This window comes from Betta splendens, chromosome 11 (genome assembly GCF_900634795.4).
Source record: "Betta splendens chromosome 11, fBetSpl5.4, whole genome shotgun sequence".
NCBI classification, from domain to species: Eukaryota; Metazoa; Chordata; class Actinopteri; order Anabantiformes; family Osphronemidae; genus Betta; species Betta splendens.
This window is the reverse complement of record NC_040891.2, coordinates 16,483,085-16,503,765: the sequence shown is the minus strand read 5'-3', so window position 1 is coordinate 16,503,765 and position 20,681 is coordinate 16,483,085. Positions and strand designations below refer to the sequence as shown.

At 42.5% G+C, this 20,681-nt stretch overlaps 1 protein-coding gene across 5 annotated transcripts; it reads left to right on the top strand.

Annotated features, from left to right (window-relative positions):
* The first annotated feature begins 256 nt into the window (after nucleotides 1–256).
* LOC114865278 (retinal guanylyl cyclase 1-like) lies at nucleotides 257–19,847 on the top strand. Of its 5 annotated transcripts, XM_055512873.1 has the most exons (18): nucleotides 1,322–2,472; nucleotides 2,590–2,809; nucleotides 3,534–3,609; nucleotides 3,683–3,767; nucleotides 3,893–4,009; nucleotides 4,092–4,175; nucleotides 5,665–5,841; nucleotides 6,225–6,378; nucleotides 6,559–6,702; nucleotides 6,820–6,968; nucleotides 7,061–7,224; nucleotides 7,749–7,872; nucleotides 7,949–8,017; nucleotides 8,266–8,440; nucleotides 8,747–8,845; nucleotides 8,938–9,023; nucleotides 16,144–16,229; nucleotides 16,360–19,847. In XM_055512873.1, the coding sequence occupies exons 1-18, from the start codon at nucleotides 2,221–2,223 to the stop codon at nucleotides 16,445–16,447; spliced, it is 2,349 nt and encodes a 782-aa protein (XP_055368848.1). In that variant the 5' UTR covers nucleotides 1,322–2,220; the 3' UTR covers nucleotides 16,448–19,847. The 5 variants fall into 5 exon arrangements, 4 of the variants coding, with proteins under 4 accessions (XP_055368848.1, XP_055368851.1, XP_055368850.1 ...); XR_008696124.1 differs by lacking the exons at nucleotides 16,144–16,229; nucleotides 16,360–19,847 and having other exon boundaries at nucleotides 257–2,472; nucleotides 8,266–8,525; nucleotides 8,938–8,956; XM_055512876.1 differs by lacking the exons at nucleotides 1,322–2,472; nucleotides 3,893–4,009 and having other exon boundaries at nucleotides 2,746–2,809; nucleotides 4,058–4,175.
* The last annotated feature ends 834 nt before the right edge of the window (nucleotides 19,848–20,681 follow it).

Sequence of the window (20,681 nt, the reverse complement as noted above, 5' to 3'; positions counted from 1 at the left end):
AGCAAGCATGGTGTGCGAAGTTAAGAAAACTGAGTCCTTATTCACTATTTCCAAGCTTGTGGTAAAACTCCTTCTGGCTTTAGCCTCAAAATAACAGCGGGCAGCTGTTGACCTCGACTGATGATGTTATCCGACTTTAGAAGGAGTACTCTAACACGCTTTCTGCTGAAAAAGCAAAGAACTTAGGGGTGGACTTGCCCGTCAACCAGACTGAGGTCACTGAGGTAGTTTGCAAACTCTTCAGATGAGGTTCGTCCTGTGTACCTCAAGTCTCTGGATGTTGTGGGGATGGCTTCGGTGACAGCCCCTGCAACATCACGTGGATGCTGGTAACAGTTCCTCTTGACTGGGCAACCGGGGGGGTTGTCCCTCTTTATAAAAAGGAGGAAAGGAGAGTATGTTCCAGCTATCAGGGGATAACAATTCTCAGCCTCCCCGGGAAAGTTTATATCAGTTTACTGGAGAGAAGATTTTGGCCGATTGTCAAACCTCATATACAAGAACAGGAACCTGGTTGACCTGATTGTGGAATGCTGGACCGGCTCTATACCCTCACCATGGTGTATCTCTAAGGTTGCGCCCAGCCACCCTGCAGAGGTAACTAATTTTGGCCGCTTGTATTCAAGATCTTGTCCTTTCGGTCATGACCCAAAGCTCATGAACAAAGGTGAGGGTAGGAACGTAGATTGCCCGGTAAATTGAGAAATTTGTATTTCAGCTCAGCTCCGTCTCCAACACAACAGACTGATACACCAACCTTATTACTGCAGCTGCCGCACCGATCCGTCTGTCAATCTCACACTCTTTCCTTCCCTCACTCATGAACAAGGCCCCAAGATACTTGAACTCCTCCACTTGAGGCAGAAACTCTCCTCCAACCTGGAGAACGCAATCCGTCTTCATCCAGTCGAGAACCATGGCCTCAAAATTGGAAGAACTGATTGTCATTCCAGCCGCTTTGCACTCAGGTGCAAACCGACCCAGGTCATGCTGGAGGTCCTGGCCTGACAACACCATCCTGGACTATTCCTGTGGTCCCCGAACTAAACCCCTTCATTATAGAACGCACCGCACCCATTTGAAGCAGGCCATTAAATTCACCTCATCAATATGTGTTATAATTAGGCAATCTTTAGTGGCCTTGTAATTATGACAACAGCATCAGTAATTGCTGGTGACATGGTATAAAGGGCAGCGTAGACCCTAACACAACCAGGATGGTTGGAACAGTAAATTTAAAGCTCTGTGTCTGATGATTCCTGAGGACCAGGACAGAGAGAGAAGAACAACTACAGGAGAAAACAGACACAGTCTCATGTACAGTAGAACCAGGGTTAGGGTTAGATAGAACTCTAACCCTAACCCTGTGGGAGGTTATTAGAGAGAATTAATTAGAATTTGAATTAATTATAATAATAATTAATTAGAATTAATTAATTAGAATTATTATTATAGAAACTAAACACATTTATAATTTAACACATTTCCTTAAGTATTTACGATTAACTATAAACATAACGTTTTTAACAAACATTTTATAATGTGTATTTTAAACTTATTTAAAAACCTAGAAGCTTTATCATTAGGTGTTTCTGGGGTAAACCAAGGGAGACATGAGTTGGGCTGAGAGGGTCCTCCAACCTTTTCCAAAAAAGTAACATAATAGAGATAGTGAGCACAAGAGCAATTAAAGTGGTCTTCCTGTGTGCGCACTAGAAGCAGGGTTTTACCACAATAAAAAAACATAAAACATAAAAACATAAAAAACATAAAACTGACCAACATACATCATAAGAGCAGAAAAAACTGGAAAAGATAGTAGGGAGCTGTTCCAGCAGGCAGCTACTAAGGCGACACCATCTTGGATTGTTATCTGTATATTGATATACATAATGTGTATTACTTGCCTGAAAATATTAAACTACTGTATAAGGTTGCAGTACACTCAACCAGACCTGTAAATGTCTGTGAAGCACCTTGAATTGTCTTTGCTGTAGAGATTTTGCTGCCTTGTTTGGCCATCTACTTGTGACCCAGTCAGCTTAATTTATTCAGGTGCTGTCTGGAGGTATAGAGGGGCATTGCCTCAGTCCAGGTACATGGTAATGGACAGTGTATTACCTGCCTGAATATATTTGAAGGGTACAGCACACTCAACCAGACTGTTCATTAGTGACTCTAACCCGAGCTATTTTTTTGCTATGATGGATCTAAATCGTCATGCAGGTTATTTCTACTCAGATGGTCACATACTTGTCTAGATATTATTTATATATTTTGATGTTTAAGATCATGTTTTTTTCTCCTGAACTTTTTCGCCAGGTGTCTCCGCTGTTTGGCACCATCTATAACATGGTGTATTTTGTTGCGAAGGTGGTAGAAGAACGTCGTCAGGCAGGGGGTGGGCACTGGGTGACAGGTGACCAGCTTGTCCAATCAGACGGAAGCTTTAATTTCTATGGCTTCAATCAGGTTAGCATAATTTTTTATGAAGACTATATACACTGCTAGTCAAAGTTTTTTTATTACTCAGTTCAGAATATTATATTTGGCCATCAACTTGTGACCCAGTGAGCTTAATTTCTTCAGGTGCTGTCTGGAGGTAAAGAGGGGCGAGGCCTACAGTCCAGGTACATGGTGTTGGACAGTGATGGAGACAGACTTGTTCCCACACACTTATTATCTCCAATGAACACTGATGACACACTTGGAGGTCTGAAGCCTTTGGGTCGCTCCTTTGTCTTCCCGGGTGGAGAACCGCCCAAAGCCAGTTTCTGCTGGTTCAGCCCAGAAGAAGCCTGCACTGGGGGTTAGTGGAAAATTGATTCCACAGGCAAAATAATTCCAGTTTAATTTAGGTCTTTGGTAATACAATAGTTATAAAGCAATAAAAAAGAATTGTGCAGGGATTCAATTATGTATATGAAAACCTCAATAAAAGGCTGATGTCTATCTAAGACATTCATAGCTCTAACAATGTGAATCCTCTGTTACTACTACTTTCTGAATATATTATATAATCTGTCTGTTTTTACTTGTATATATTGTCTATATATTTATGAACACAAAAACTGCAAATGAAACATGAAAAAAACAAACATACATTGTAGAGGCAACTAATGTTGGGAACTCATGAATCAGTCAAAGAGAGATATCATAGATATATATTAAAGTTCTATCCCAATAGAAAATACCTTCTTATGAATAAAATTTGTAATTAAATTTTATTTATATAGCAAACTATCTCAAGACGCTTTACAAGGTAACGTTTAAGACCATACACAACTAAACCCAACAAATTCCACATACAGCAGGTGGAAAATGGACAAAAAAATAAGGCTTTCAAATTCCAAACACACATCATATTCATAATCAGATAACAGGTTGAAATTTCTGCTCAACTTTAAATTAAGATGAGGCTTTACCACTTGGTGACCCCATGGGGAGTTTGTATAGGTTCAACCTGTAGATGGTTGTCACTGACTATAGAGGAACATAATGACATTTTATTCTTATTTTTTTTCTTTGTATAGGTGTTGACACTATGTCAACATTTTTCCTTCTGCTGTTAGTCTGTGTTCTTATTGGAGCATTTTTCTACTGGATAAGGTGATGATACATTGAACCTCACAATAAATAAGAGCATATCTGATCTGGAAGAATAACTGTACTATGTTTACAGGAAGTTCAAGAGAGCAGCCAACATCAGCAAACTGATCCTGACTTTGGATGACATTGTCTTCATTGACACTCAAGTCAGCAGGAAGGTCAGAAGCTATTGCTGACCTTACAGTGGCTTGGTAGCTTAGTGGTAGAGCTTTAGCTTGGGATGTATAAAGTCTTTCTTTTTCTTACATGACTGAATGATGATGCAATAGTCTTGTTTCTGTAGAAATTGAATGATGAGTCAATCATGCGGAGTCTTCTGGAAATTAAAACTCCGTTCCGTTCAATTGCTCGAAGTTACATTCTGACAACACCTGAGAGCTCAAACATTGGAATCCTGGAGGTACAGCTGTGTTTTCGCCTGTCCATGTACTTGTTCACCTCTCTCCAGAACACTGACGTTGCTCTGCCTGCACTGTTACCAGGGTGACTGGGTTTGGCTGAAGAAGGTTTCTGTTGGGAAGTCCATGACTGCTGTCAATCAGAACACCCAGAGTCTGTTTAGCCATGTATGAGACACACTATACACATTGAACACACAGTAGATACACAGTACAGTAGGAAACAAATAATATTTGAGTGACAAAATCAGTTGGATTTGAAGTCACACATTGTAGAGAAAAGTTGAGTTTTAGCTTTTATTAGATTTTTTTCAGTTTGATATTATACATGCAAAAGAGAAATAATCTGTTTAGAAATGAATATTTATAGAGTGTTTCCTAATAATACTAATAATATATTATTAATAATATATTTTGTGAATGCAGCACTAACAAGACAACAGAGAGACAACAGGACCATCAGACTGTCAAGCTGCTATTTGTTATGCAGATCCCTGTTTGAAAAGGGCATCACATGAGGATGGATAGTTGGATTTCACTCAATGACCACCAAGTTCCTTTTCATTCTAATTTCCTTTTATTTTAGGATTACCTGACTTAGGTTAATTAGGTATGTCACAGTTAGCTGAAAAACCTTGATTAAATAAACAACAAAAGAAAATCCATAAAAAAACAAATGCACAAATTACACAATTCATTAAACGCTATTCAATTTTACATTAAATAGCATCTCATTTCATTTCATGAGTTACAGATTAAATACATTATTTAACTTAACTAATTATTTTAACTCAATATTAATAATATTAAGCTCTGTTTTTACAGATTAAGTTTAATTTAATTTAATTCAGTATTAATACAACATCAACTCCTTTCTTCTGTTCATTCATAGGTTCAATCAATCCATAAATTAATACAACACAGCGGACAAATGAAAATGCTGTCACGTTTCATCATTTTTAAATTAAGTTAATTGGTTCCACCTAGGATCGATCGGGACATAAACTAGACCATTGTCCGAAGCTAAGAGAAAAATTAGTGACTCTAACCAGAGATGTTTCTATGCTGTTTCTAAATCCTGACTAAAAATCTTTGTTCAGGTTATTCTCACTCAGGTTCTAAAAAACTTGCAGATAAAGGTTAGGTGTTACAGATAAAGGTTAAACTGAATATAGGCCTATAGTTGATATTTTCCAGGGTCCAAATTAGGGTTATTTTTTTTTTATAAATGTTTCACTACAGCCATCTTAAACTGATAAAGGTTTATGATAACTCTTTGAGTTGATGAGTCCAAGAATAACCCATAGCAACATAAAGGAGAAGCTCGAAGTTTTGAGTTTTGAAAGATAGTTTGAAGTTGCAAAGCTCATCTATGAAGCCATGTTTACAGAGGAAAGAAAAGAGAAAAAACCTTTCTTACAAGAACTTAAGGAGTGTACAGTGAAAACTTGACAAGACACATCAAGAGTCTGGTGATGTCAGAACGTCTCAGAATAAATGTAGTGAATTGAAACATTTTCATATCTTTGATTTTATTTTTCTGACAGTATGAACATTACAATCTAGTCAGAGGACATCCACCAATACGACACTTTGATGTTAATGATACAGATTAAATGTTATGCTTTAACTTGATGTATTTTCTGTCTGGGCCCAGTTGAGAGAGATGCGCCATGAGAACCTCAACCTGTACCTGGGTCTGTTTATGGACTGTGGGATCTTTGCTCTGGTGGTTGAACACTGTCCTCGAGGAAGTCTGGCTGACCTGCTGGCAGATGGCAACATGAGGCTGGACTGGATGTTCAAGTCTTCACTGATCATGGACCTAATCAAGGTGCTTTAGACAGAACCTGCAGAAATCTCTTAAACATTCCCCACAGCTACAGTACCAGCCTATGTTTCAGTAAAGCGTGGACAAAGTCTAGATGCTTACTCAATTTGTTTTATCCATTTAATTTCTCAGAACCATTTTGACATGAACAGAGGTCAGGTCAACCTGACATGAGTAGATGTTCTTCTCAAACTCAATCTCAAGGACAAACTCTTTAACCCCAGTAACCAACAACAGACATAGACAAACGACACATAAGAATATATAAAGAAAGAAAGAAAGACCAAATTCGACTACACTCAAGTTAATGAGACCATATAATCACACACTCACCACACAAACCTTAAAACCAGAATTAGAGCTGCATGTTTATCTCTGTGTTTCAGGGGATGAAGTACCTTCATCTACGAGGGTTGAGTCACGGACGTCTGAAGTCCACAAACTGTTTGGTGGATGGACGCTTTGTCCTGAAGGTCACTGACTACGGCCTTCCCATGATCCTTCACGCTCAGAACCTTAACCTGTCTGAGGATCCTCAGGGTAGAAACACAGCTAAATGTTTTCACTTCAGTTTGTTGATTTTATTTTTAAGTCTGATGCCAGCTCTAATGTCATCTCAGATGTTCTTCTGTGCTCAGATCATAAAATTTAAATGATAGTTTCTGCTACTGAAAACAAACAGACTGGTCCAAACCTGTCTGTCTATTGTCTCTCTGTCAGATCTGCTGTGGACGGCTCCAGAGTTGTTGAGGAACCCGGTCCAAGGAGGTTCATTTGCTGGGGATGTCTTCAGCTTCTCTATTATCACACAAGAAGTGATTTCAAGAACGCTGCCATATGCCATGATGGACATGCCTGCTCATGGTGAGATAGGAGCTGCAGCTGTCTACCTTTTCTCTGTCTGTCTGCCAGAGATCGTGGACTGTCTGAAGAATCCCCCTCATCTTTACATGTATGTCTGACCACCTGTCTCTTTCTCAGAGATTGTGGATCGTCTGAAGAATCCCCCTCCTCTGTGCAGACCAATGGTCTCGGTGGACGAAGCTCCTGATGACTGTCTCAGTCTGATGAATGAATGTTGGAACGAAGACCCCAACAAGAGGCCGAGCTTTGACAACATTTTCAAACAGGTAAGACAACTCCTCACTAGCTTCATATTGATGTGGTTTCAGTCTAAAGTCATGTCAACCTGTGTCCTGTCATTGTGTTTTTACATCTGCAGTTTCGGGGCAGTAACAGGGGCAAGAGGGCAAACATCATTGACTCCATGCTGCGGATGTTGGAACAGTACAGTTCAAACCTGGAGGATCTGATTAGAGAAAGAACAGATGAGCTAGAAGTTGAGAGGAATAAGACAGAGAAGCTTGTTGGGCAGCTCCTGCCAAAGTGAGAGACTTCCTGTTAAAAATACAACCAAGTTACACTTGATCTGTGAGCACACTTTACAACAGAAGCATGAAACGGGACACATGTTGCTTTGATTCCTGACTCAGCTGATCACAGAGAGTTCTTCTAATATAATGGAGATGTAAAGAACCAGGTGTGGCAAACTTACTGCATCTTTTTTATATATTGACCTGCCAGCAAGTTTTAATATTGGATTTATTCAGAGACATATGATCTACCTGCAGTGAGGAGTTGTGAAAGTTGTTTAGATCATCAACATCTTCCTGAACCAGAAAGTCATTGGTTTTATAGGGTTAATTGGCATGTTGACATTTAGAGACACACCATGAGATTGCTTATGCAGCAAATGATTTGGGAGCCAAAAAACAAACATTCAAAAACAAAGTGTGGTAAATGGAGGGAGGTCTATTCTCCAGTTCACCCAGGACAGCAGTACCACTGACACCAAACCACCAGGAAGCTGAAACTAACCTTCCTTGAGTAAACGCATTGTTGTTTTTCAGGTCTGTAGCTCAGGCTCTGAAGAAGGGGAAGCCGGTTCGACCTGAACATTATTCAGATGCCACTCTTTACTTCAGTGACATTGTTGGATTTACAACCATCTCAGCTTTGAGTGAACCTATTGAGGTACAAACTGCTTCATTGCCGGGTTCAGTACTGCCTGTTCTTCACTGCTTGACTAAAGCTGTATGTTTGTGAGCAGGTGGTCGACCTGCTGAATGACCTCTACACCATGTTTGATGCTATCATTGCTACTCATGATGTCTATAAGGTAATGACTCTAGACGTGGACAAGTATCATCAGAGTATTTTCATTGTTTAGACGAAACACTTAATTCAATTCAGTTCTAACTCATCACTATGTCGGTGAAGAATCTTAGTCATCCAGGTTAAAGTTGAGTCAAGTTAACTGTACTTCTGCTACTGGAAAAGAAAAAAATGCAGTTGACATGACTCAACTTTCAGACTAACTAGTCACTGAACATCATGTTTACGTAGCTGTGATCTGTGTGGTTTCAGGTAGAAACTATTGGAGATGCTTACATGGTGGCTTCAGGTGTACCCAACAGAAATGGGAATCGCCACGCTGCTGAAGTGGCCAACATGTCTCTGGACATCTTGCACTCAATCGCAGCCTTCAAGATCAGACATATGCCTGAGATGAAAGTCAAAATACGCATTGGACTACACTCTGGTACTGATGCTGTTCCCTGTCTAGTTGTGGGGACCTGCCTCTGAGGTTAATCCTCAAACCAAACTTTAATCCACAACACTTGATGGTAATAAACAGAGATTTAATGGTAATAAACAGATATTTATTCACATCCGTAGACAGACAATCAATTAAATCAATATTCAACGAGTTTTGGCCTAAGGATTGCAGCCTGGGGAGAAGATTTTTTTTTTTCGGTTTCTTTCTTGTAGTCTTTTTAAGTAGTGTTGTTCTAGTTCTTGTTGGGATTTCTCTGATCGGTCTCTTTCTCCCTGTGTCTGTCCTCAGGTCCGGTGGTGGCAGGTGTGGTGGGTCTAACGATGCCCAGGTACTGTCTGTTTGGAGACACTGTGACCACAGCATCACTCATGGAGTCCAGTGGACTGCGTATGTGTTCCTTCCACAGACAGACTGAACTCGACCTGAGCTTGTTTCTGTTCTGTTACTGTTTGTAAGACCATCATCTTATTTTTCTCCAGCATACAGGATCCACATTAGCCTGAGCACTGTGAAGGTCCTGGCCAGCCTAAAACTGGGATACCATATAGACACCAGGAAGGCACAGGTGCACTGCTTTCTTAACCTTTTTTATAAATGTTGTTATCTGGTTCAGTTGGTTCTGTACTGTCAAAGTAATGGTTGAACAAGCTCTTCGGTACCTTTAATCCAAATTAAAATGTCTGTAGTTCCTCAATGATCTGAAAAACATTATTAAGCTTGGTTTCACTGGAACGAATGTGGGGTCGCGTCGGGGCTGGAACCTATCCCAGCTGACCTTATGTGTGTAGGCGCGAGCGCGCAATCACTCTGTCATGTTGTCTTTTCTGTTTTTTTCCTTACTTTTTATCTACTACGTATGATTTTCTTTATATAGTCTTAGTGTTTAAGGTGCACTCTCTCTGATCACGTTATTTGAGACAGTTTTTTGGTCCATTTTTTCGCTTGGATTTACACTTTCCCTCATTCGTAAAGCTGGTGCGCAAGAGCAGATTTGGCGCCACGCGAACTTTGTTTACACCCGAGATCAGCTGAAGTTCGGCAGCAAAATACTTGACTCTGCCAGAAACGACAAGCTTTCCTGATGAAAGAAGGAGGAAAACGAGGGGATGCAGAGGAGGCAAAAAATTTGGTGGAGGGAATAAACACTGAAGAAAGGCGCTGCACAAAGAGAAGGTGAGAAGATTTCAACCCGCATCTCCCTTTGCTGATTGAGGTCATTGGATAATAAAATGGACAAACTGACAGCTCTAGTGAGAGAGGAGAAAATCTTTGCTGCATGCAGTTTGATGTGTTTCATGGAGACCTGGCTGCATGACGGTATCCCAGACTCCAGCATTAACACTGACGGGTTCTGCGCCGTGCGCTTTGACAGAGACCAAGTGAGGACCAGGAAGAAGCGAGGAGGGGGGGTGGCTGTTTTTATTAACAATAAGTGGTGCCGTCCTGGACATGTGACGGTCAAAGAACGGATCTGCAGCCCTGATATCAAACTGCTGGCCGTGGGCCTCCATTGATATTATTTACCCAGAGAGTTTCCACACGTTATCCTCATCGGTGTTTACATCCCCCTTCCGTGAACGCTGCCGCGGCGTGTGACATCATACAGACGGCCATCTCCAACCTGCAGTCCAGACATCCTGATGCTATCTTTATGATCTCCAGATCTCCAGACTTTAATCACATCAGCCTCGACAAGTCACATCCTACATTTCACCCAGTTTTGAACTGTCCCACCAGAGGCGAGAAGACACTGGACCTGATGTATGCTAATGTTAAGGATGCCTACTCTTCCACTGCCCTCCCCCCTCTGGGAAAGTTGGATCACAATTTGATTCATCTGCTGCCACAATACGCACCTCAGGTTCGAAGGCTGCCTGCCACCATTAAAATCGTTAAAAGGTGGACAGATAAGGACCGCATTGCTCTGCAGAGCTGCTTTACAGACACTGACTGGGAGGCTCTTTGTGAACCTCATGGACTGACAGACTGCATCACAGATTATATTAATTTCGGCGTCGACACCCATGTACCTGATAAAACCTTTCACTGCTTTCCTAACAACAAACCATGGGTCACTCGTGACATCAAAGCCACCCTGAATGAAAAGAAGCATTCAGGTCCAGGGACAGGTAGGCAGCTACTAGTGTCCAGAGAGAGTCTAGTGTCTCAGGGAGGGGAAGGAGGCTTACAGGAGGAAACTGGAAGAAAGACTTCAGAACAACAACACCAGGGGAGTGTGGAGGGGGCATGAGGACCATCACTGGCTACAAGTCCAGCAGCCAGATGACTGAGGGGTCCAATGACAGGACCAATGAACTTAATAAGTTCTTTACCAAATTCCAGTTTGGGCCTCTAAACCCCCCGCTGCTCACTATAGGCGCCCCTTTACATCACTCACAGGACTAATCCACTCCCAACTCCACCTCATACAAAATCACAGCAGATCAGGTGAGAAAGGAGCTGAGCAAGCTTAATCCAAAGAAGACTGCAGGACCTGATGGAATCAGCCCAAAGGTTGCTGAAAGTCTGTGCTCCCCAGCTACAATATGTGGTGTCCTCCAACACTCTTCATCCTGAGCCTGCAGCTGGAGAGAGTTCCTCTTGGGCAGAAAAAGTCATGCATTGTGCCAGTGAATAAGATGCCACATCCCAGAGTCCTCAATGACTACAGACCCATGGCTCTGACCTCTCACATCATGAAGGCTTTTGAGAGGCTGATCCTGGACTCCTTGTGTTCTCTGGTCAAACCCTCAGCTGACCCCCTCCAGATCACATATAGACCCCATCTAGGAGTGGATGGCGTCATCATACATCTGCTCCATCGCACCTACAACCACCTGGACAAACCTGGCGCCTCAGTGAGGATCATGTTCTTTGATTTCTCCAGTGCATTTAACACCATTTGTCAGGGAACGGCAGAGAGAGGACCCAAATGCACAGTGCAGATGCAGCAGACAGATGGTATGAGTAAAAGGGTTTAATACAAGAATCGTAGTCACAGACAGTCCAGGTCATTCACGTGTAGGCACAAAGATTAAGGCACAGAGGGAGCAGGCTTAATCACGCCCAGTTAACAGGCAGGGTTCAGCAACAGAATCAACAGAGTACGGTACCAGTCAGGATCAGGTGAGAATCAACAGTCGGGAACTCGGAACAGGGTCGAAGACGAGGTAAGCTGAACAACTGAATGCTGGAAAGTGACGACATGCGTACAACGATTTGGCAACGGATGTGGCGATTACTGGTGCTTAAATACAGGAGTGATTACTAATATGTGACTGGTGTGCATGGTGAATCGGGAGTGACAGGAAACAGCTGACATGAACAAAACCGGAAGTCCTACAAAAATAAAACAGGAACTGGAAACAAGACCAAAACCTGACACCATTGAGCCTGCGCTGCTGGGAAATTAACAGAAGGACATGCAGGTGGAGCCCCCCCTGATCTCATGGATCATAGACTACCTCATCAACCACCCCGAGTACATCCGCCTGCAGAACTGTGTTTCTGACACCGTGGTCTGCAGCACAGGAGCTCTACAGGGGACAGTCCTATCTCCCTTCCTCTTCACCCTATACACCTCAGACTTCAGGTACAACTCAGAGTCCTGTCATCTCCAGATGTTCTCTGATGACTCTTCTATTGTAGGACATATCCAGGGTGATGATGTCACAGAGTACCATGAAGGGGTGAACAGCTTTGTGGACTGGTGTGGACAGAACCACCTCCAACTGAACATCAGTAAAACTAAGGAGCTGGTGATTGACTTTAGGAAATCTGTGAGTGCTGTCACCCCTCTCACTATTAAAAATGAAGAGGTGGAGGTGGTGACCGAGTACAAATACCTGGGAGTGTACTTGGACAATAAACTGGACTGGAAAAAGTGTAGTGTTCTACGCTGTGATCTGCTGGGGCAGCAACATGAATGTAGCAGACAGTAACAGACTAAACAAACTGATCAGAAAGGCTGGTTCTGTGCTGGGGGTGGAGCTGGACCCCCTAAATTTGTTTGCTCAGAAGAGAGTGCTGGTCAAACTCCTCTCTATCCTAAACAACACCTCAACAGTTTGCTGGCTGGACAGAGGAGCACCTTCAGCCAGAGGCTGATCAGTATTGCTCCACAGAACGCCACCGGAGATCCTTCATAGCGGTGGCCATTGGCCTGTACAACTCCTCCTCTGTCTGTAAGGGTTAATCTTCATCCATGCAAAAACATGTATAATAAAACTTGAGCTAGTAATTGATGTAATTATACAATAGTAATTAGACTTGATGTGAGTGTGTGTAGATGTGGTAGCATCTCCTTCTTGTGTGTACCTCCATCTGTGACAGCGATCAAAGTGTCCAAAATAATGTCCCTCTGGGATTAATAAAGTTTTTTGAATAGGTCGCCAGTCCATCGCAGGGCAACACATAGGCAAACAACCATTCACACACACAGGCAATTTTTAGAGTAACAAATCAACCTACGTACAGTAATGCTTGTTTTTGGACCGTGGGAGGAAGCTGAAAAACCTGGAGAGAACCTATGCCAAGAACCCAACCAAACACGGGGAGAACATGCAAACTCCACATGGAAAGGCACCCTGTCCACCTCTGGGAATCGAACCCAGGACCTTCTCGCTGTGCTACCCACTGCACCACCGTGCCACCTGCCTCAGTTCACTTATTAAACAAAATTTAAACTTAGTTATATAGTTATATGCAGGAGTGCAAACAAAAGATTTCATAACAGAAAACACAAGAGATCTTACAATACATTAATGTTGAACAAAAAACCTCTGGGCAGGGTACAAGTCAAATAGAAAATTAGCAAACTAAACCATCCACAGAATGGATGTCCAGGCCCGCAAAGCTGCAGCTCCACCCTGAAGCACTGTGCCAACCAGCTGTCTCCAGTGTTCACAGACATTTTCAACACCTCACTGGAGACTTGTCATGTGCCAGTCTGCCTCAAATCCTCAGTCATCATCCCTGGCCCCAAAAAGACCAGAATCACGACTGAATGACTACAGACCCATGGCCCTGACTGTCACGATCCGCCACCCGAGATGGCGGATTGGGGCTGTGAAAGTCTGTTCGGACCGAGTCAGAGTATATTGCGGGCCAGGAATCCATGAAACAGTTTATTCTGTATAACAAACTCAAACACAAAACACTCCTTTATAACTAAAACGATACACTAGTAGGCAAAGATTCCAACTTGGCTTAATAAGAAAAAAAACGAGCAGAACGTGGCAAAGGCATGGCATTGGCAAAACGTGAGTAAAACAATGGCATGAACAAAACATAGCTAGCAACATGGCTTACTTAAACGAAGAGCTACAACATGGCCTACTTAAACAGAGAGCTAGCAACATAGCCTACTTAAACAAAAAACTTGCATCATGGCATGGACTCGAGACTAATACATGGCGTGGCATGGACTCGAGACTAATACATGGTGTGGCATGAAATCGAGACTAATACATGACGCGGCATGAACCCGAAACTAATACATGTCGCGGCATGAACTCGAGACTAAGAGACGGCATGGCTAAACGTGAAACAAGGAGCTATAGCATGACTAAACGTAAAACAATGAGCTAGGGTAAATGTAAAATAATGACCTAGGCTAAACATGAGCAAGGGGCTATGCTAAACATGAACAAGGCATGCACACAAGGCTAGGCATGGCATGGAAACAACCGAGGCAAACATGGCTGAACAAACGACAGGTACTACTACACGTCCTACAAAGTGAGCAATGCATGACTAACATAACCAGACAAAGATAACACAAAACTGCAGTCCATAAATCTTTAGATAATAGTGAGTCCGTGGCAAGCAGTAGCTTGGAGCGAGAGCAGGATAAATTGACAATGACCCAGCACCGAGTGCTGTGCTGCAGGAGTCTTTAAAGGGAGGCAGAGGGGAAGCGCAGGTGTGGAGAGTTGGGCTGATTGCCAGGAGACTACAGAGGGAAAGAGGGGAGTGGGCATGGTCCAAAGCCGAGGCGTAGCATGGTGAGGGAGAAGGTGTGGTAAAGGGTAAAAACAACAACAAGATGGCTGGCAGAGCCAGCCCAGGATCCTGACACTGACCTCTGTAGTAATGAAGTCCTTTGAGCGCCACATCCTCTCCTACCTCAAAAACATCACAGACCCCCTCCTGGACCCCCTGCAGTTGCCTATAGAGCCAACGGATCAGTAGACGATGCTGTAAACATGGCCCTCAACTTCCAGCATCTGGACTCTTTAGGATCCTACGCCAGTTTATAGACTTCAGCTCTGCATTCAACACAATAGCTCCATCCCTGCTCCATGACAAACTCTCCCAGATGACTGACTCCACCTGCAGGTGGATCACAGACTTCCTCACGGACAGACAGCAGTATGTGACACTGGGGAAGCTTGTCTCGGATACCCGGACCACCAGCACCACATCCCCCCAGGGATATGTCCTTCACCCCTGTTATTCTCCTTGTACACAAAAGGACGCCAAGACTCAACAATACTAAGTAACGCTAAGTCTGTACTTGCTAAATGGTCTGAGAAACATTATTGGCCTTGGTTTAACTTGTCTTGTTAAAGCACACCTCTTCTGCATAAGGAAGCATGACCTCATTAAGTATTTTGATGTATTTAAACTGATCCATGGTTCCTGTTGTGCGATAAATCGGACCAAGAGAAAGACAGAAGGAGAAATATTGCCACATTATGAGTCAGTGTGTTCTTTGGCAAATGGTAACCTCTTTATCACGTCATGTTTTCATCAATGAGTCTTTGTTTCATGCCAATAGCCCTTTTTCAAATAAGCATGTTTAATTGTTACAGCCCTTACAGGTAACTTTAAACTATGTTTGATCTTCTTGGAGCTGATCATTGTCTTTGCCATTGCCATTTTGGCTGTTCTGGGTTAGGAAGCAGATTAGGGCACTTCTTTGTATACGATACATGCTTTATTGATCCCCTTGGAGAAATCTTTCCTCTGCATTTGACCCATCCCTTGGAGGAATAGTGAGCAGCCACTGTGCGACGCACAAGGAGCTAGTGTGAAGTTACTTGTGCTAGTGTGAAAACTGTGGATCTTTAGCTTTCCAGGCCAATATTCTACCTACTGAACTACTCAGCCACTGTGTATGTCTTTTTTCCTTTTCCAATCCATTTGTTCGCCTAAAAATCTGTGTAAAATAGGTTGGTACAGACACTGTTCAGAGTCAAAGGACTAAAACCAACATCTACAGCATTTACTCTTTTTTTTAAATTGTAATTATTACAATTTAAGGCTTGCTGTATGTGGGATTTTATGGGTTTAGTTGTGTAAGGTCTTAAACCTTACCATGTAAAGTGCATTGAGATAACTTTGTTGTGATATGGCGCAATATAAATAAAATTGAATTGAATTTAATATAATTAAAAACAGAGGAATGACTCCACACTGCTATTATTTTGAACACACCCCTTTCAATGGTTTTATTACACAGAATCAGCAGCTTTCAGCGATTTTTCAACTTGGACTGTTTATTTGGACTGTATTAATTTGAGCACAACTGTGTGTGTGTGTGTGTGTGTGTAGTTTTTGTATGTGCAACTATTCGTGAAAAATGGTTAAAAATAAAACTGGTTGCATGTAAAGTATGTTTTATTTTATGTACAAGTTGCAGGATCGAATTTAGATGTGTACATGTTTTTCTATTTTTTTAGGTCAAGGGCTCAGAGGACACTTACTGGCTAATGGGTCGAGAAGGTTTCACTAAACCTCTTCCTGTTCCTCCAGATCTCAGTGGCGGGTAAGAACCAATAATTATAGTCAGCTTAATTGTTTTAATCAGAGTCATTGGGACTTTTATTCTGATGACAAATATGTGACCGAACTGGTGAGTCTAGGTTGGTTTCTCTCTGTCCTTCTGTCTTTGTCAGGGCCAGTAACCATGGCATAAGTCTGGATGAAATCCCAGTTGAGAGACGACAGAAGTTTCTGGACAGACAGAAGATGATGAAGAAATAAAACATGTGATTGTTAGGACAGCTGTCCTACTGAGCCACGATAGACAGCTGTCTATGATCCTCGGGGTTGATGGTTCCAGTTCCCCCACAATTCCTGGACACATGTTGAAATTCCTGTGGATCAGCAACTTAACAACAAAGACTTGGCTCTAAACATGAACAGTATCCATGCACACACTACCTCGAAGACTGAGCTCAGACTGGTTTCTAGCAACTCATCATTATTCTTATACCAAGCAGTTCATTTCTGTGCCTCAAATGGGTCTGACGCTTGATTCCTACTGTAATCCTGTCATACAGTAACTGCAGTAATTGTACCTTAAAACTACTCAGTACAGTACGATTAGAAAGTCTTTAGGGACGTTTCATTTTAGACTTGTGTTAATGTGGAGTTGATGCCAAAGTCTGAGTTGATAAGCAGTCATTAAATAATCTTGGAGAGAAAAAAAATAATTTCTGTCTCCAAACCAACACTTACCTTCCAAACTGTTCCTGCTTGGTTGGTGTTGGTGCTTGGACAACTGGGTGGAGCAGAATGTAACTTTATTTTATAGTTGTCATTTCATAAATAAAAAAAATTAACTCATAAATAAATCCTGAAATCAAAGCATGTATGACCAGATGTACCAAATTAATTACCATGTTGAAATTTATGCCAGCCGTTACCTACATGTCACCGCACATGGGCAGCCCATGATTTCCTAGAATTTCCACTCTGGATGAATTCTGTCTCTGTGAAATTAGTCAGATGTCTGTTTGTCACGTTACATCTTTGTTATTTTGCCAGAACTAGTGACAGTGGAGATGAAGACTCACATGGGCCTTAAAGCTTCCTATCCACTAATTGCATCAACAGGTTCATGAAGCCTTGCTTAAGGGCTTCAGACTAGTGACATCTACTGACCAAAGTCTGTGTAGCAAAAAGAGTGTAACACAAGATGTACCTTCCACAGCTGTGGGATAAAGGTGTCCCCAGCATCCTACACAGTATATGTCATGGTCCTCATATAGTAACTACAAAAATAAAAAATAGCCTTCATTACAGTAATACTTTAAATAAACATATATAACTATATACACATAATCTAGACCTAAGGGTTGCAAGCCAGTGACGTCTGTGCCGGTTCCAAGCCCAGATAAATAGAGAGGGTTGCGTCAGGAAGGGCAACCGGTTTAAAACTTGTCAAAAACAAATATGCAAATTGTCCATTTGAATTTCATACCGGATTGGTCAAGGCCTGGGTTAACAACGCCCGCCACCGATGCTGTTAACCAACGGTGTGCTGGTGGAAATTAGGCTACTGTTGTTCGAAAAAGGAGAGGAGGCAGAAGGGTGTGTGTACAGAGAGAGAAGAGGAAAGGCAGGAGCATAGATCTGAGAACAGGGACTGTTAACGTTGGCATAATGACAGGGAAGATAGTTGGCAGACATGATGGAGAGAAGGAAGGGGGATGTACTATGTGTGCAGGAGATGAGGTGGAAGGGCAGCAAAGCATGTAGTATTGGAGGAGGATACAAACTGTTTTACCATGGTGTAGATAGGAAGAGAAATGGGGTAGCGTTAGGAAAAGAGTGATATATGAGTTAAAAGAACCGTATTTGGTTTATCGGCGCTGGGGCAAGGGGGTTGGGAGGAAAGCTAAATATATATTTATATATATGTGCAAGTTGCAGGAATTGCACATGGGGGGGACCCCGGTTCGAATCCCCGTCGGGGCGGAGTGAGCATCCAGTGTGGGTCCTTGGGCAAGACCCTTCAAGCTACTGCCTACCTCATATGATGAGAAACAATAAAGCAAATGAGATACTGGCTCAGATGTTGCCCGGTCTAACAAGGTCTGCTTGGCTAGAAGTGGGCTACTGGAACAAGAAGGAAATGGCTGAGATGCGAGAACAAGGCTCTGTTGGAATGCTACTACTCAAGTAACCCTAGTCAGAGGGGTTACATGCAAAGAATGTGCGGTGAATGGGAACGGAGAAACCCACATTCAAGGCTGATGGCAAAGCAACCAGTAGCTCAGTGTTCCAACATCCACAAACAGCAACTGCTATCACAACTTGAGATTGACGAGGTACAAGACAAATGCTATGGTAAGGGGCAGCCAGGACGCCAGGTCAGAGGGAAGATTTCATCATCTCCCCAACCGGAAATTGGGTACGAAGCCCCAATGAGCACGGACACGCTGAGCGCGGCAGCGACTGACCTGAAAGATAAGATCATGACAAGATTGAGCAGGCAACCCGAAGCCAACTACAACAACTAAGGGAAGTACCATCATAAAGTGTCATGGAAGATATGAATGCAGCATTCAGAGCGATCCCTACCACAACAATCACTGAAACCAATGAGCTGATATACGCTTCAGCATCAGTGATCCTGGAGGTGCTTGGCTATAAGAGCAACCATGGGAGCCATGAGAAACAATACCCACCATGGAAATGAGGGTTGAAAGCCAAAATCAAGTCAGCTCGGAGGGAAGTGAGCCAAATGACAGAGGCCCAGAGAGGTGCAATGAAAAGACCGATGCCCAAGAGTTACAGCCAGGGTTAGGGTTAGGTGAAGGATAGGTTTAAGTGAATTGTAGACTCTTATTTGAGTTTTGGTGCACTGGCTCAGGTGGCTGTCGGCTCTCTGGTTAGGTCGCTACTTATGAAGCTTGAAATTTCCAAATAGAAGTTGGTTTATAGGAGAACACAAAATGAAGTTTATCTATTTATTACTTTTATTATTATTATTATTATTAACATCATCATATGATTCAATACAGTGAGGAGTTAATCCTCGGATAAGTGCTTATGTTTAAGTGCTATTAATTATGGTCACAATAGGTAAATCATGCATTGTGACTCAAGTGCATTCATTATAGAAGAAGAAACAAAAACCATATATACCAGGTGAGTAATATTACAAAGCTATAAGTCTAATACACAATATTCATTAGTAGGCATGCAATATATAAATAAATAAATAATACCAATAAATGGCCAAGGAAATATTTACACAAGGTGCTCATAAATCCTTCTTTTGTTTCCCCTGTCTGTTCTATAGGAGTTACAAGCTGTCTCCCCCATGGATCTGTGCAAAGCCTTCCTCCTCTTTTACCAAACGTCCTGATTGTCAAAGTTTTCCCTTGCTACAAATACACCATTTTTCATTTAAACCAGTTGGTGTTCTTGTGTTCAATGTGTGTATCCAATGCCTCTCCCTTCTCTTCCGCTGCCCATCTGTCCCGGTGGCCCGCCACTCCAGGCCAGAGATGGTCAGAAATCTGACCGAATGAGTTTGAAAATGTTTGACCAGTTCCTTATCAAGTTGTCCTTTCTGAATTGTGTACAGGTGTTGCTGGAGTCTAGTGGCAATGTCATGTTTTGTCTCTCCGATGTAGATCTTACGGCACACATTACATATTATACAGTAAACCATATTCTGTGTGTAAAGCGTACATTGCCCAGACACAGGACCGGCTTATGCTTATGGTGAGGACCCAAACGGCCCTGCGGTTCCTGAACAAACTTGGCATGTACCAGTAGGTCTTTGAGATTTTTATTTTTCCTGTACGCTGAAATGACTTTTGAATGACTGAAACTTCTCGATGCCAGTTCCGGTAGCTGTGGGAGAACGTGGTTATAAGCGGTATCAGTCGGGGGCAAGTGGGAGCGAGGGCGGACAGTGTGTCTCTCTTCACTTTTCTCAGGAAGGACCTGGAATATCCCCTCCGCCGCAGGCTTTGGAACAGCTCACGTATGGCCGCTAAGGTGTCACTGTGTCTAGAGCAGATTCTATGGAAGCGAATGATTTGTGATTTAACTACAGCCTTAAAAGTGTGTTTAGGATGGTAATTGGTTTTATGGAGAAGAGCGTGTGTGTCTGTGGCTTTGAAGTAGACTTTTGTTAAAATCGTCTTTTCTTCCGCCGAGGTAGGTGTAAAAAAACACTGTCGTGTCCAAGAAATTAACTTGTTCAGTGTGCAGTGTATACTGTAACTTGATGGTAGGATGGTGGTTGTTAAGGGTATGGAAAAACTGAATGAAACTGTCTTGGTCATGTGTCCAGATTCCTATGATGTCATCCAAGAACCTGCGGTAGAGGATCGGCTTGTGCAGACACTTTGCCAGCGCTTCTCGCTCCCACTTACTCATGTATAAATTGGCGTAAGAAGGAGCGTATCTCTGTCCCATGGCCGTCCCCTGTACCTGCAGATAAAGGTCACCATCAAACTCAAAGTCATTGTTC